We start from the raw sequence: 15,898 nt of genomic DNA, 5'->3' as shown, positions 1-15,898 counted from the left end.
TTCTTTTCATTCTGGGGCTCTGGGAAACCCTTGCTTCTGGGGCTAAATAAGGGCCTATTTTGGAGCAGTCTGGTAGGTATGTTTGATGGGATACCCTTAGTCATATCCGAGAAAATCCACAAACCCAGAATTAGCTCTGATGAGAGCTTGGCATCTTCAGTATGTTCCAGACCAGAGAGGGCCGTTGGTATGCAGGCAGGGGCCTATTCAGGCCAAAGTTGCTGTCAGGTTTTGGGGAATAAGAAGGAAATATGCAGTTTCTATTTGGCCATTCAGGATTGGTAACATTCCTTCAGTAGTTACTACTTGAAATCCTAATTCTAAAAGTATTTGAAACCTAGATTTTTTTTTCCCCCTTAGAACTTTATTTATGATAGTCATGTTCTCAGATGAAAATTCTCAATTTGGGGTCTTCATAGCAGCAGGGAGGATAAAATAAAATGAAGACTCCCAAAGGGAAAAATTGAGCGTATCCTCTGCCAGTTTCTACTTTGCTGCCCCATTTACATTCTTTAAGATGTCTGGGATGGGAGACAACACTAAAAAGTATTTACTACAGTAGCAGCACATGGTCGAGTCTTTGATCTCTGACCCCCTGTTTTGGGGAGCAGTTATAAAATGAGCTGGGGTAGATTTTCCATGGCTGCCATTTTACATGTGGCAGCAAAAGATGTTTCGTTAGTCTTCAGATAGGAAGAGAAAGAAGAAGCCATCTTTAGTTGTTTATTTTGCCAAAAGTGACTTCAAAAATAAATAAATTGTTTTGGAAATTTAGATTTTAAATCTAATTTTTTTAAGGAAAAATTATTTTCTAAATAGAAAATTAAGCATGTAGCATATTGCCTGGCATTTATAGGCCCCACAGGTACAAACTTACTGCACTGTGAGGTTAACCAGGTTCTTGGAACTCCCAGTGCCACTGGGCAGTGATTTTAGCAGAAGATTCACTCTATGGGAATGTTTGAGTGCTGTGGGACGTCCAGAGTGACGTTCTACATGACACTCAACATTTTTTGAGCCTCCTCATGATTTGAGCCGTGTTGAGAGTTTATAGATTGTTTTTGTGCAGAGAATTCACAGGTAAAATATGCTATATGTATTACTGCAGTTTTGTGGGAAATTTATTATGACACAGCAGAGACTAGATCACAGAAGGAACTGGATAACTCTAGAAATTCTAGTCTTTGTTATTTAGTGTTTATAGGATGAGTGATATTTTGAATAAGGGATAATTTTGGATAATTGAAGCCAGTGGTTTTTTAACCAATGTTATATATCAGAATCACCTGACAAAGCTTCTGAAAAATACACATGTAGGGCCTCACTCTAGATTTACTGAATCAAAATATGTGTGGATAGGAGCCAGACACAAGTGTTGTTATTTAAAAAGCTCTGGCTAGGCCAGGTGTGGTGGCTTACACCTATAATCCCAGCACTTTGGGAGGCCGAGGCAGGAGGATCACTTGAACCCATGAGTTTATGACCAGCCTGGGCAACATGGTGAAACCTCATCTTTTTTTTTTTTTTTTTGTTTAAAAAAAAAAGGCTACTTGGGAGGCTGAGGCAGGAGGATCACTTGAGTCCAGGAGGTTGAGGCTATAGTGAGCTGCGTTTGCAGCACTGTACTACAGCCTGGGGGACAGAATGAGACCCTGTCTCAAAAAAAAAAACCACAAAACAACGACGACAAAAAACTCCAGCTAATTATTTTGCACACTCTGATTTAAGCAATAGCAAAATGCTTTCAACCTTTTGAATCCAGATACATACAGCTACATACAGCTCTGCTCTAATATGCTGAAAGTACTGCACACAAATTTAACTTTTTCTTGATGTGCAAAGGGCATTTTATGAATGTAATTATTTTATTATTCCAAATTATTTTTTTCTCTTAGTTTTTGGAACCTGAAATGGACAAATTTGCCACCCCCGCCCCCCCTTTTTTTTTTCTGAGACGGAGTCTTGCTCTGTTACCAGGCTGGAGTGCAGTTGTGTGATCTTGGCTCACTGCAACCTCTGCCTCCTGGGTTCAAGCGACTCTCCTGCCTCAGCCTCCTCAGTAGCTGGGACTACAGGTGTGCACCACCACACCTGGCTAATTTTTGTATTTTTAGTAGAGATGGGGTTTCGCCATGTTGGCCAGGATGGACTCGATCTCCTGACCTCATTATCCGCCTGCCTCGGTCTCCCAAAGTGCTGGGATTACAGGCGTGAGCCACCGCGCCTGGCCTAGTGGTCATTTTCAAGTGAAGTGTGTTCCTCTTTCCTGAAGTCACTGAAGGCTGTGCCTGATTCAGAGGGACTTTCTGTCAGATTGGCATGGAGGGTTTGTTCTTTGCTCCTCAGGATAGGCCTTTCTGGATAGAAAAAACAAGGGAAGTCATTCTGGAGTTGGGTTGGAAAACCAGCACTAATGAAATGAACATAATCTTACGCCAAGTGCCTGTGTAAAAGCCTGCTCAGTTAACTCTTCTCACTCCTTTCTTAAAGCAACACCTAATCACTTGTGGAATATTTGGAATCTCATTATTCTTCTAATGGATAGTTCTTTCTCTGTCAGTGTCTTAAGTTTACCCAGAGAAACTTTTTATAGTCAATTGTTTAAATAAAAGACAAGAACTTTAGCTTGAAACATCTAGATCTTGTAATTTTAAAATTATGATTGAAGTTTTTTTTTAACTTTTAATTTTTGTGGGTACATAGTAGGTGTTTATATTTGTGGGGGTACATGAGATATTTTGATACAGGCATACAATGTATAATAATCACATCAGGGTAAATGGGGTATCCATCACCTCAAGCTTTTATCCTTAGTCTTACAAACAGTCCATTATACTCTTTTAGTTAGTTTAAATGTACAATTAAATTATGATTGACTGTAGTCACTCTTTGTGCTATGACGTTTATTTTTTTAATGTGTAATCCTGAAGGTGATGTAGCCTCTTCTGAATGAGAACTCAGAAGAAAACTGTTCATTTAAAATTTAGAACACTTAAGTTACTGGCCGGACACCGTGACTCATGCTGTAATCTCAGCACTTTGGGAGGCTGAGACAGGTGGATCCCTTGAGGCTCGGAGTTTGAGACCAGCCTGGCCAACATGGTGAAACCCTGTGTCTACTAAAAATACAAAAATTAGCTGGGCATGGTGGTGCATGCCTAAAATCCCAGCTACTCGGGAGGCTGAGGCATGAGAATCACTTGAACCCAGGTGGCAGAGGTTGCATTAAGCTGAGATTGTACCACTGCACTCCAGCCTGTCTCAAAAAAGAAAAAAATGAAAAAGAAAAAAATAAGAAAAATCAAGTCATTGGAAAGTTCTTGAAGCTGAGCCATAATCTGTCCTATTATAACTCTTACCCACTTTGGATCTGTAACACCCAGGAGTACACCTTAGTCATGTCTGTATTCCCAGCAACTTGCACCTAGCACACAGTAAGTACCCAAGGAATATTTTTTGAATGAATGAATGGATCCAAGTTCTACCCAATGGGGCCACATGAAACAACAGTCCCTCTTCCATTTGATATTATACTTTTCATATATGTGAAGGTTAGAGACTGGGCTCTGGAGTGAGGCCACGGTTTGATTCCTAGCTCTGGTACTTTCAGCCGTGTAACTTGAGAGAATTACCAACTTTATACAGTTGTTGTGAAGATGAAATGAGATGATGCATGCAGAGTGTTTTAGAGTAATGCCTAGCATTTGGGAGTCACTCAGAGTGTGTTGCTTTCTGTTCCTTTATCTCATTTGCAGACAGCGAAGATATATAATGTGTAGAATGTAAAAATAAGCATTCAAAAAAAAGATGTTGACAGGCTAGAATGATGGTTTTAGACCAAGAAGATAATTTAACATATCAAAAGAACAAGCACAGGATCCAGGAGACTTGGCTTTATAGAAATTCATTTGAAAAGTTCTACAGTTTCATATCCCTGAAATGTGGTTGTCAAAAGTCTATACACTCTTAGGCAGCCTTAATGAATGTGAAGTATCCAGAGCAAATGAGATAATTGTCCCTCTATAATGTGAGCTGTCTTTGCTACCAGTCCTTGCTGTGTGGTAGGCATGTAAATACCTTATGTGCATTATCACATTTAATACATTAATAAACCTTTGATGGTAGGTGTAGTTTCTATTCCTTTTTTGATAAATGAGGAAGCTGATACACAGAAAAAGAGTGAGGCACTAAAGTCTTTAGTCAGGAGTCTTGTTTGCAGACCACAGAAACCACTTTGTATTAGCTAAAGCAATAAAACAATTTGTTGAAAGTTTCTTAAATAATTTGCCAGTTCCACAGAAAGGCAGGTGACCAGGCCGTGAACACAGGCAGGAACCACAGGGGGATGAGTAGCCTCAACTACAGCCCAAGCCAGGCCATGGGAAGAGTCCAGTGAGGATGCCATTGGCGCCCATGTTGGTACCAGGCATCAGCAGTGCCATCGCGCCTACTGTCACTCAACACTGGATGTTACTGCCACCAGCAAGATGAATTCTCTACGGGCTCTGCTTCTTTGTGCCAGTTGCTTCAGAGTCAAAGTTCCAGAAGGAGCATCTACTTAGCTAAGCCCAGCTTGTGCCTCCACCATACCCTAGCTGCCGAGGGGTGGGAGGGCAGGGGTCTGGCCTGTGAATTTAAATTTCCAGGTGCTTAGGCTGCCCAGCCTCTGAACTCCTTCATGTGTCTGGAAATGTCCATTGCCCCTCTATATTTTTACCACTAGAATGAAAAAACAGACCCATCCAGTATTGTTCATTCTCACATCCACAGTGCCTAGAAAAGCATGTAGAAGGCACAGAAAATACACATCACCTGAGTGAATAAACTCTGCACTGGTCAGACCACATCTGTAGTGTTGTGTTCTGTTGTGTACATCAAACTCCAAGAGACATCTGAGGAGACCTCAGTGTCTCCAAAGAAGGATATTGAGTCTGGAAGCTGGAGTTAAGGCTGGAGGTGGTCTTCTTAGGGAAGGATGTTCTCAGCAGGCAACAAAGCTGCCTTCCAGTTGCTGAAGGGCTATCACAGGGAAGAGGGAGTAGATACCTCCTTTGTGGAACTAGAGTAGTGGATGGGAGAGCTCATCTTAGTATAAGAAAAAAGGCCACTGAACCTTCGTGTCTCACTTGCATCATCTCTAAAATACGAGTAACAGCACCTAAATTTACTGTGAGGATTAATTGAGAAAATACACTTGCCTCTTAGGCCAGTTCCTGGCACACATTAAACTCTGGATAAATGTTATTTTTTATTTCACAAAAGGGTGAAACTGAGAGAGCTTACAGCAGGACACATGGGCTGCTTTACCAGCTTTGTGAATATGAGCTTCTCTGGCTCCTGCTTTCCTCCTGGTGGAATGAGAGGCGGATTAGACGACCTCAAATATTCTCTTGTCTAAAATGCTTCCCTCGTCTGCTGGGTCAGGGTGGTGACTTGGGCAGGATTTGATCTGGAGCTTTCTTCCACATCATAGGTTATTGGAGGAAGAGTCTTCCAAGAGGGCTGAACTAGAAAAGTGGCACTTGGAGCAGCAGCAGGCCATTCAGACAACTGAGGCGGAGAAGCAGGAGTTGGAGAATCAGCGTGTCCTGAAGGAACAGGCCCTGCAGGAGGCCATGGAGCAGCTGGAGCAGCTTGAGTTAGAACGGAAACAAGCACTTGAGCAGTACGAGGTGATGAGACTTGGCCCTGCAAACTTCTGTATTTAAATTTTTGAAAAACATTTCTCAATAATAGAATTATTTATTTAGCTGCCAATATGAAGCTGTAGTAAGAATCTTGCTTAGCTGTAAGAAAGAAGAAAGAGGGCGTTTTTATAGGAGATAAGATGCATTATACATCCATCAGAGACAGAAACTGTACAGTAATTTGAACAGGGAAAGTTTAATATAAAACATTATTAACTGTAACAGGGAATTACCTACTGTGTTGTAAAGAAGGCTTTGAGAATGCAGGAATGGCAGACGTAGGGAGCAGCCACTGCCTCAAAGACTGAGGCAGAGCACCAGGGAGGGAATGGATCTGGAAGAGGATTCTTTGCTCCTTGCCCCATAACCCCAGTGCTGTGATCCAGACCTCTGTGGAGAGGGTGCCTGGATGGCAGAAAAGTTTGTTGAAGTGCTGTGCCAGCAAAGCTCAGTGGGAGGCCACCTTTTGGGGCACTGGCAAAAGCTTCCCACAGGGAGGTGCTACAAAAACTCACCGGTGGTGAGCACTTTGGGTGTTCTGAGTGCCACAGGAGCCACTGAGTGGAACCTAGAAGAAAAGTCCCTCCCTCCTTGTGTCCCTTCAGCACCCTCTAGTGACAAAGCTTTATGCTGCCAGCTAGTTAGGGAGAATTATTTTAGTATCACCAGCAGGATGGTTCAGGGTGGATTTGGAGTGGAGAGGCAGTAAACTGTAACTGGCACACAGAGCCATACACTCACTATAATTAGTGTGCAGATGGTAGAAGAATAGGCTTTGGAATCAGACAGCCTGGGTTCCAGTTCTGGCTCTACCATTTCCTGTTGTGTGACCCTAGGCAGGTTACTGACCTTCTCTGAACCCATTTTCACTCTGTACAATGGGGTAATAGTAATTCCCGCTTCTTAGAATGGGCTATGAGAGGATTTAATGAGAGAATTCACAAATATGTAGTAAGGGCCCAATAGTTGTGATTTGGTTCTTAAACTACCTGTGTGTCTGCATAGTCCAAAATCCACTTTTGTTTCAGGAAGTTAAAAAGAAGCTGGAGATGGCAACTCATAAGACCAAGAGCTGGAAGGACAAAGTAGCCCATCATGAAGGATTAATTCGACTGATAGAACCAGGTAACAACAGACTCTATGAAGTAATCATATTTTAATTTTAATTAAATTAAATTAATTAATTAATTAATTTTGAGACAGAGTCTTGCTCTGTCACCCAGGCTGGATGGAGTGCAGTGGTACGATCTCAGCTCACTGCAAGCTCCGCCTCCTGGGTTCACACCATTCTGCTGCCTCGGCCTCCGGAGTAGCTGGGACTATAGGCGCCCGCCACCACGCCTGGCTGATTTTTTGTATTTTTAGTAGAGACGGGGTTTCATCGTGTTAATCAGGATGGTCTCGATCTCCTGACCTCGTGATCTGCCTGCCTCAGCCTCCCAAAGTGCTAGAATTACAGGCGTGAGCCACTGTGCCCAGCCCATATATTTATTTTTAAATTTATTTTTCTGTTTCACTTGTGTATTTGAATTGTACTAAAGAAACTTTTTTAGCCCAAATGTAAAAAAAAAACAAGCTGTTTAGGGTAAATTTCTCTTGAAAACCTTATCCCCTAACAGGTAAGAGCACCCAGTTAATCCCCTCGGTATACATCTTCTAATTGTTTTAGCTGGTATGACATTTAATGGATGTTCCTCAAAGAAGAAATAAAGTAGGAAAGTTACTATTTTGTCTGTAGAAAAATGATGGAGTACCCTGAAGAATATAATACTTCCTGTATTTAAAGCATGTTTGTCTCTTAGGTTCAAAGAACCCTCACCTGATCACTAACTGGGGACCTGCAGCTTTCACTGAGGCAGAACTTGAAGAGAGAGAGAAGAACTGGAAAGAGAAAAAGACCACGGAGTGACTGAGCTTGCTGGCAGTCACATCAGTTATGTAGATACTGCATGGCAGGAGAGCTTTACGCTAAAGACAAAAGAAATGGCTTTGGGGGCCGGGCGCGGTGGCTCACGCCTGTAATCCCAGCACTTTGGGAGGCCGAGGTGGGTGGATCACCTGAGGTCAGGAGTTCAAGACCAGCCTGGCCAACCTGGTGAAACCCCGTCTCTACTAAAAATACAAAAAAAAATTAGCTGGGCGTGGTGGTGGGCGCCTGTAATCCCAGCTACTTGGGAGGCTGAGGCAGGAGAATCACTTGAACCTGGGAGGCGCAGGTTGCAGTGAGCTGAGATCATGCCATTGTACTGCAGCCTGGGTGACAGAGTGAGACTCCATCTCAAAAAAAAAAAAAAAAAAACCGGCTTTGCTGCTTTTAACTGTTCTTCCTTCCATGCCTCTCCAAGTGGGTCAATATCCTAAGGAAGCCTTCTTATTTAATCTTCCTGCAAACAAGGGCTACCTGAAAAGAGAAAAAAAAAAAAGTCAGCATTGTCAAGCTGTTTATTTACTCTTTCTTTGAAAACATCACCTTCTGAAATTTGTCTTTTAGCTCTCTCAGATTCTTCCCCAAATGAGGCAGGGTGCAGACAGCACAGTCAGCTCTGCAGAGTTTGGAGCGGCTCACTGCCATTGGGTACTCAGAACCCTGTGGACTGGATGTTAGCTCTTTCCTTTGGCAGCGTGTTTCCTTTGTTTCCTTCTCTGAGTATGTGCTGTTAAACTAGATTGGCCAGTTTGCTTTCCATTCCCTGACACTTGGCATGGAATGCCTTTGACTATTGGTGCTCTGACAGAGAAGTCACAGAGTCACTGCCATTTCCTGGTTGCCCTTTTGGAATGTAATCCTGTTAGTAGAGGTTTTCTAGCTTCTGCTAAGATATTTCTTTCCCTAACCATCATACACTTGGCATGTTTCATTCCCATCTCCTTTCCCTTCACCTTAAAGGAGACTACCCCTTTGCCCCATATTGTCAACCTAATTTTCTTTCGTCCTCTCTCATTGAATGATGTACTACCAGGTATATGCCAGGCTGTGAGAAGATTATGCTGAGTAGTAGAAAGAAGCTAATTTGAAATAAAAATTATTTGGATCATAAAGAAGGCAGATGAGATGCACATGGCCAACAGGAAGTTGACTGTATGTCTGCTAGTTAGATTCAAAACATCATAAAGATGATAGCATGTCAATATATTAGCCTAGCCATAATGTTAGCCTTTGTTAGGTGGGCAGCTTTTCTGCCTTTTCCCTTCCTCTATAGTGACAACGGAGAAAATATCTAATAGAAATAAGTGTAACAGGGAAATTGGGATCATAGTTTATAGGCATCTGATTTGAAAGGAGTATTAAGGAAGGTTTTCTATCTATCTTTAGATTAAAAAGAACATTTATGAAATCAAGCCTTCTAACACTAGTTATAATTGAGAAGCAACAGTAACTCCATGGACAGCAATCAAGCTTAAACTTGTAAATAAATATGAGGATAATTCAGTTGTTGCAAAAAAGGGCAGAATTCAGTAGAATAAAGTCCTTTTCTCTCTATAAGTATTAAATGAGGACAGAGAACCTCAGGTGTTCAACCTCAGTGCTTGCTGAGTGCATACTAAGAAAGCAATTCCAAACAGATGTATACATCGAGAGAGAGTGGTATTAGAGGTTTCAGTATATGTATTTATTTACATGAGAGGAAACTGGAATATAATCCCATAAATTATCACCTTTTACAACTGGAAAATATTTGCCAATGAAGAAATGCTCTGTAGGTATTTGTGTTAAGATTTTGGGCTGTTTAATAAAAATATAACTTTATTTAATGATTTCTTATAGTTGCCTTTATAAAGTTTATTATCTAAAATATTTTTGTATCATGTGCCTTTGAAATTTGCCAGCTGATTTGGGTGTTGGATTTCTGCCCAGACATTTATCAGTATTACCATTTTATTCAGTAGCTGGCAGGTGTATAGACCAACGAGACTTAGGAAAGGAATGGAACCTTTCCTGTGGTTTGATTGCACATTACACCAGAAGACTCCAGTATCCGTCATTCCAGAATGAGGAAAAAGTATTTTGCAAAGAACCTAGTCACCTATGTGAAATCTATGGGATGGAAACAGTGTGGCCTTGGGAGTCAAATAGTCTCTGCATGGTGGGGAGGGTCATGATGGAATATGTGAATTTCTACTTCTAGAAGTTGTGAAATAGGCCCTGCACTTTTGCAGAATGTCCTTCCTTAAACCTTGCTTATTCTACAACTGTAGCTGATAACATGACCTGGGGCTTAGCTGCTCTAGCCCTGGGTTCTTGAAGACCTCACTGCCTGGCCCCTGGTCATCCGCCTAATGACTGCATGCTTTCTGGTCACATGTGGACCTTGACATGACCAGGCAGTTATATATGTGGTTGCGCAAAAGCTTTCTGTTTAATGCGTAGTGTTATTACATCTTGGTTTTCAGTGGCACTATGTCTAGAAGGCAAAATCCTTTTAAACAGTGCTTTGGCTAAGATAGATACTTGTGAATCAAAGATGGCAAAGAAATGAACTAAGTATATTCCATTTGGAATTATATTTTGATACTAAGTGAATTCTTCCTAATATTTAAAATGGTTTCACCTGTCAAAGGGCCAACAGAACTCTTGGTTTTACTTTTGTAATTACTGTACAGAAAATTTTAGGAGTGTTTGAGTGCTTGTCATCAGGTGTTTTCCTTAATAAGTAGGGATATGATCAGTTACAGGAATTATACATGAAAAAAGTTTTTGAAATGTATTTTTGTGATGTGCTATGTTGAGAGGAAACCAAATATTTATGATTTTAAAACATTCGTATGAAACCATTGTACAATGTAATATGCTCAACTTTCTCAATTTTTTGCTGATTTTTCTAAGATACATTAAAAATGTTTTGTATTTTTTTTTTTTTAAGTAAAATGGACCCAGTAAGAAAATTAAAAATACCAGAATATACATTTACTGTCTGATTTAATAAAACAGTGGGGGTAAAGTTGGGTGTATCTGTATGTGTTTTCATATGAGATGGACTTTGGTTTAGGGACACTTCCTGAAAACACTGGGTTTGCAGTTTAGAACCCAAGAAGTTAGCTATGGCCTCATCTTTGGTGTTTGAGTCACGAATGTGGGCAAGCCATGGCTGATGTGTCAGCTCACAAACGGGAACTTACAAAGATGATTTCTCATTCATTGTTGCTGTTACCTTCAAATTTTCTTACCTCTGTTTTCCTTAGTTTTCTTTTTATGCCTTTCAGTTTTTCTTTCACCAGAGTAAACCATGTGGCTTTTTGTTTGTTGTTGTGGTTTACATTGTTGCCAAGATAAAATGCCTATTGTGGACTAAGTGGGCCCACTCAGTCCAGCTTGAGTGTATATTGGAAAACTGATCTTTCCCTCTTGGAGGGAGGGAGAGGACACTGGTTGGTGTGTTTAAAAACTGTTCTTTCTGAGGCGGGCAGATCACGAGGTGAGGAGATCGAGACCATCATGGCTAACACGGTGAAACCCTGTCTCTACTAAAAATATAAAAAAATTAGCCAGGTGCGGTGGCGGGCGCCTGTAGTCCCAGCCACTCGGGAGGCTGAGACAGGAGAATGGTGTTAACCCAGGAGGTGGAGCTTGCAGCGAGCCGAGATCGCGCCACCGCACTCCAGCCTGGGCAACAGAGCGAGACTCCATCTCAAAAATAAAAAAAACAAACTGTTCTTTCTCTATCACAGTGGTTCTCAACTGGTGGTGATTTTGCCCTCCAGGGGACGTTTGGCAATGTCTGGAGACATTTTTCATTGTCACAACTGGAGGGACTGTTGCTGGCATCGAGTAGGTAGAGGCCAGGGATGCTGCAAAACATCTCACAATGCCTAGGACAGCCCCCAGTAACAGAATTATCTGGACTAAAATGTCAGTAGTGGCAAGATTGAGAAAACCTGCTCCACAGAAAGGCCAGTTCTGTTATCCAGAACACTTGTCTTTCAGATGTCCTAGGAGTTGACTGACCTCTTCGGTGCAAATGAGGAGCACCTGGAAGGGAGAATGCCTGTTCTCTGTGAGCTGGCAGAGAGCAGAGGGCAGGGACCTCTGACACACCCAGAGCCTCTGGAGGGGGTTGCTTTGGATATATTTTAAAGACTATGATGCAAGTTGCTGAAGCGTGAAGTGTAAAAGCTGCCTTAACCCTGATTTCTTTCCAGGTGCTGAAACACAGGGTGAGTCTGTCAGCACCATTTAGCAGCTTGTGAGGAATGAATGTTCACATTTGCCACTCAGGTGGTGATGTGTCCTGCACGGCGCTTGTGCTTGTTCTAACTGGCCAAGCCTTAATTGCAACCTTCTGGGTAGTTCCAGCAAGGCACAGCTGCCCTAGCGGGGTGAGGATCAGGTGAATAAGGTCAAGACATAATGAAAGCGTGGGAAGAGGCACTCCTCAGGTTTTACAGTGCAGAGGAGGTGCTCCAGATTTGTTAAAGGATCAGTCTTGGGAATAGTTTATGGAATCTCTATTTCTTTCCTCTCTTTCCCCCTCTACTCCTTTCTTTATATATTAGAGACTGTAATAATCACCTCCCTACTTCCTACTTGGCAATATCCACTAAAGCTAAAAACAACAGCTACCCTCTGGCCCAGCAGTTTCCACTCATTTCAGAGAAATGAGGCTGGTGTCCACCAAAAAACTTGTATAAGAAGATTCACAATAGTTTTATTATAATGGCCCCAAACCAGAGACACCCAAATATCCACCAGTAGAGAACAGACGAATTATATGTCCAAACAAAGGATACTACACCTAAATTAACATAAAATTAACATATTACAGAGAGAGGCAACAACATGGCTGAATCTCATGGACATCATGTTGAGCAAAGAAGCCAAACACAAAAGAGCACATACTATATGATTCCATATAGATTTCCAAGACACTGCTAATCGGTGGATTTAGAAGTGGGTGGGAGGCGGGTGGCTGTAAACTGGGAAGAGACACTTGAACTTTCTGGGATGCTGTAAATGGTGGTTACATAGGAAAAAACAATCAACTTTACACCCAGGATTTGTGCAGTTTACTGTCTGTAACTGCAGTGCCTCTAGAGTGCCTGAACTGGCTCACCTTTAAATTTTTTTTTTTTTTTTTTTTTTTTCCCAACGGAGTCTCGCTCTGATGCTCAGGCTAGAGTGCAGTGGTGTGATCTCAGCTCACTGCAGCCTCTGCCTCCCAGGATCAAGGGATTCTCCTGCCTCAGCCTCCCAAGTAGCTGGGATGACAGGCATGTGCCAGCACACCTGGCTAATTTTTGTATTTTTAGTAGACAGGTTTCACCATGTTGGCCAGGCTGGTCTCGGAACACCTGACCTCAATGATATGCCCGCCTCGGCCTCCCAAAGTGCTGGGATTATAGGCGTGAGCCACTGCACCTGGCCTCACGTTTCAATTTGCAGAGAAGGAACTAGAAGGGGACATGCGAAATCTGTACTGGACTTCTAGGATGCTGTTCATTATACCATCCACCTCCTCTCAGGTCCTGATTACATTTTTATGTCAAACATTTAATTTCTCAGTTCCCCATCACCCAGCTAGTTGCCATGTGGCACCCCTACATGCAGAGGAGGGCCCTGACCCTTTCTAGTCCTGTGTTCAGCTTCCATTGAGGCTTCTGAGGCTACCGAGTCTTTGGCCCTGGGTAGTGGATACATCTGTGGTGGACACTAAATTCCAAGCGGGGCTACACTCAGCTGCCTTTTCCTGTTCCCACCACACAGACGCAGTCCATGGTCTCTTAGGGTTATGCACCCACAGGAATGCAGGACTTTGTTTAAATCCCCCTCAACAGCAGTTCACAGGGGCCAGCTGAGGTCCAGCAGGACTAGAAAACTCTAGCAAACCCCATTCTGTTCAGTTCCCAAGACCCGCAGCCCACTGCCCCCTCCTCATCGGAAGTCCTCGTTTCCTGTTCCATTTCACCCTGCCTCTCCCCCTTCAGCAACACTTTCTGCTTGAACCAGCAACCCATGGGGGTTTCAGGAAGCAGCCTCCCTGCCCCACTTTCTGCATTTTCCCTCTGTTCTCAGGTTCCATTTTCTTCCTGATGCATGGACCAGGACCTCCTGAGCAGCTCCCCTGGGAAGACTGTCCTCCCACAGGCTGGTTTCAGGGGATACCAGGGCTGCTGCACCTCCACACTCACCGGTTTTCCACTCCCCTCAAAGTCCAGGCTGATACGAGACCAGCGTCACTGTCCAACTCTGCCAAACATGTGTCTCCATTCCCATTTGGAGGGTGTGTCTGGAATCCTTGTTTACAAGGTGTAGAGGTGGACGACTTCATCCCAGAGCCCCATGGCCCTGTACATCTGACTGCAGTTAGCTGGAAGATGGTTAAAGCAATGAATGGCTTTTTTTCTAAAGCTGTTGCCCTCCCAGCCTGGGCTACAAGCAGTCAGTGCTTGAATCTTCCTCCCTACCCCCACCCCAATCAGGCCTTTAGGGCACTAAGTTGGAAAGGAGCCTGGACATCAGAGTCAAACAGGCCTGGGCTCTACTGTGGTTTTACCTTACTGTGTCATCTTGGGTGGGTTAGGATACTGTACAGGTGATGTGTCCTCATGGTGTCACACCTAAGGCACCTGGTGTTTTGTCTTCATGCATGTTCTTTAGAAACTCACGTGGAGGGGGTTTTCCATCTGGGCTGGGCCAGGCCACTTAATGGGCATGTTGCTGGTGGGCTGGCCAGTTCTGAGAAGATCTGGCAGGTGACTGCGGTAGGTCAGCCATTCAAGGCTACTACTGGAGAGTTTGGGAAATACCTTAGGTGCTCTATGCATGTCCACAGGCAGGTCTGTAACTTTTGAGGTGTCCGGCAAAGGCAGGTATCTGGCAAATCTTTGAATGGATGAGTGAACAGATGAGGTCCTAGGTGAGGGCAATAGCCCAGCAACACACTTCCCCAGTCACACCTGCTCTTTGGAAGGTTCCAGCGAGGCTGTGGAGAGGACCCAAGAGCCTGTGACTGCCACCTCCCAGTAGACCCCAAGGACCTCCAGCCTCTGCTTTCCCCTCAAGGGTCCTGTCGCTCCGTTGGTGGCCATTAGCTGTGGGGGCCAGAGCTGTTCTCCACTCTACCTCCCAGGGCCTGTATCAGCCGATGACGGTTCCTGCGGCTTGTAATGTTCCTGCTGATCTGCTTCACTCACTACCTGTCACTTCTGATGAACTTTCCCAAAAGTCAGCCCAGAACTCCTTAAGGGCAGGGGCAGCCTGTTGTGGTAGTTCCAGCACCCTGTACCAAGCAGGTTCTTAGTAAATGCTGGCTTTTGAGTGGCCCCTTTCTGAAATAAATTCCTTGTTCTCAAATATATCCTGGATCTGGTCCCCTTGGGTCCAATCAGAGCTTGAACCAGACAGCAGTGACTGACCACCTCAACTCTCAAGAGTTTCTGGTTTATTTGGAGGCTCTACCCCACGTTACCCTAGTAAGGCTGGGAACTCTTGCCTTTCTTTTATCTTAAAGGAAGTTAATCCCAGCATATGTGAAAGATGGACCATCCACCCCAATGCCTCAAGTCCTGGGCTTCATTTCTCCATTTCTCCCAGGGGACCCTGGGAGTCTACATGCAAACAGAGATACTAGAAAGTTAACTTCCAGAAATCCCCTTGATAGGCCAGTTCGTCCCCCACTCTCTCTCCATGTGATTTTTTTTTTCAAAAAATAACTTTTGTAGTTTTTTTTTTCCTTATCACTAATACATACCCAATGTGGAAAATTGAGAAAAAGCAGGTATGTAAAAAGAATAAAATGCTTCGCCATAATCTCACTCTGCAGACAACCGACAATGGCAAAAACCGCAATTAATTTTGCACCAACCTAGTGCTAGGATTTCAGTACACAGCCTTCCAGGCCTACATTTAGGTTTGTTTGAAACAGGAACACGCGGTTTAACCGCCAAACTGCGTCCGCCCCCGCTTAAGGCTAATCCCACCATCCTGACCCTCCTTGGGAGGTCCTGAAATGACCAAGGTTCCAGGTGTAAGGGTAACGAAATGCACACGTTTTTGAGGGAAGGAGGGGAGGAAACGACCTGGTGGCGCAGGTCTGCGCGGCCGAGGGGGTTCGCTGGGCTGGTGGAGGGTCGTGGCGTGGCCTAGGGGGTCCCTGGGCGAGGGAGGCGGGGCGCGGCGAGGTGGGGGCGACTGGGTGGTGCAGTCCTGCGCACGCGCGCGGCTGTGGGCGGGACGGGCGGCCAGGTGGCTTCGCCGCCAGGTGGCAGGCGTGTGC

General features: G+C 43.9%; 1 protein-coding gene across 2 annotated transcripts in view; it reads left to right on the top strand.

Annotated features, from left to right (window-relative positions):
* The window catches only part of SWAP70 (switching B cell complex subunit SWAP70), an 84,364-nt gene extending 73,769 nt beyond the window's left edge, over window positions 1–10,595 (top strand). Inside the window, exons 9-11 of one of the 2 annotated variants that reach the window (XM_025357291.1) lie at window positions 5,474–5,672; window positions 6,716–6,812; window positions 7,490–10,595. In XM_025357291.1, coding sequence (XP_025213076.1) covers window positions 5,474–5,672; window positions 6,716–6,812; window positions 7,490–7,596 — 403 coding nt within the window. In that variant the 3' untranslated portion in view covers window positions 7,597–10,595. The remainder of the gene's footprint in view (window positions 1–5,473; window positions 5,673–6,715; window positions 6,813–7,489) is intronic. The other variant, XM_025357290.1, reaches the window with a different exon arrangement.
* The last annotated feature ends 5,303 nt before the right edge of the window (window positions 10,596–15,898 follow it).

Source organism: Theropithecus gelada, chromosome 14, assembly GCF_003255815.1.
Source record: "Theropithecus gelada isolate Dixy chromosome 14, Tgel_1.0, whole genome shotgun sequence".
NCBI lineage: Eukaryota > Metazoa > Chordata > Mammalia > Primates > Cercopithecidae > Theropithecus > Theropithecus gelada.
The sequence above is the reverse complement of the archived record's forward strand: the minus strand, read 5'-3'. Positions and strand labels throughout refer to the sequence as shown.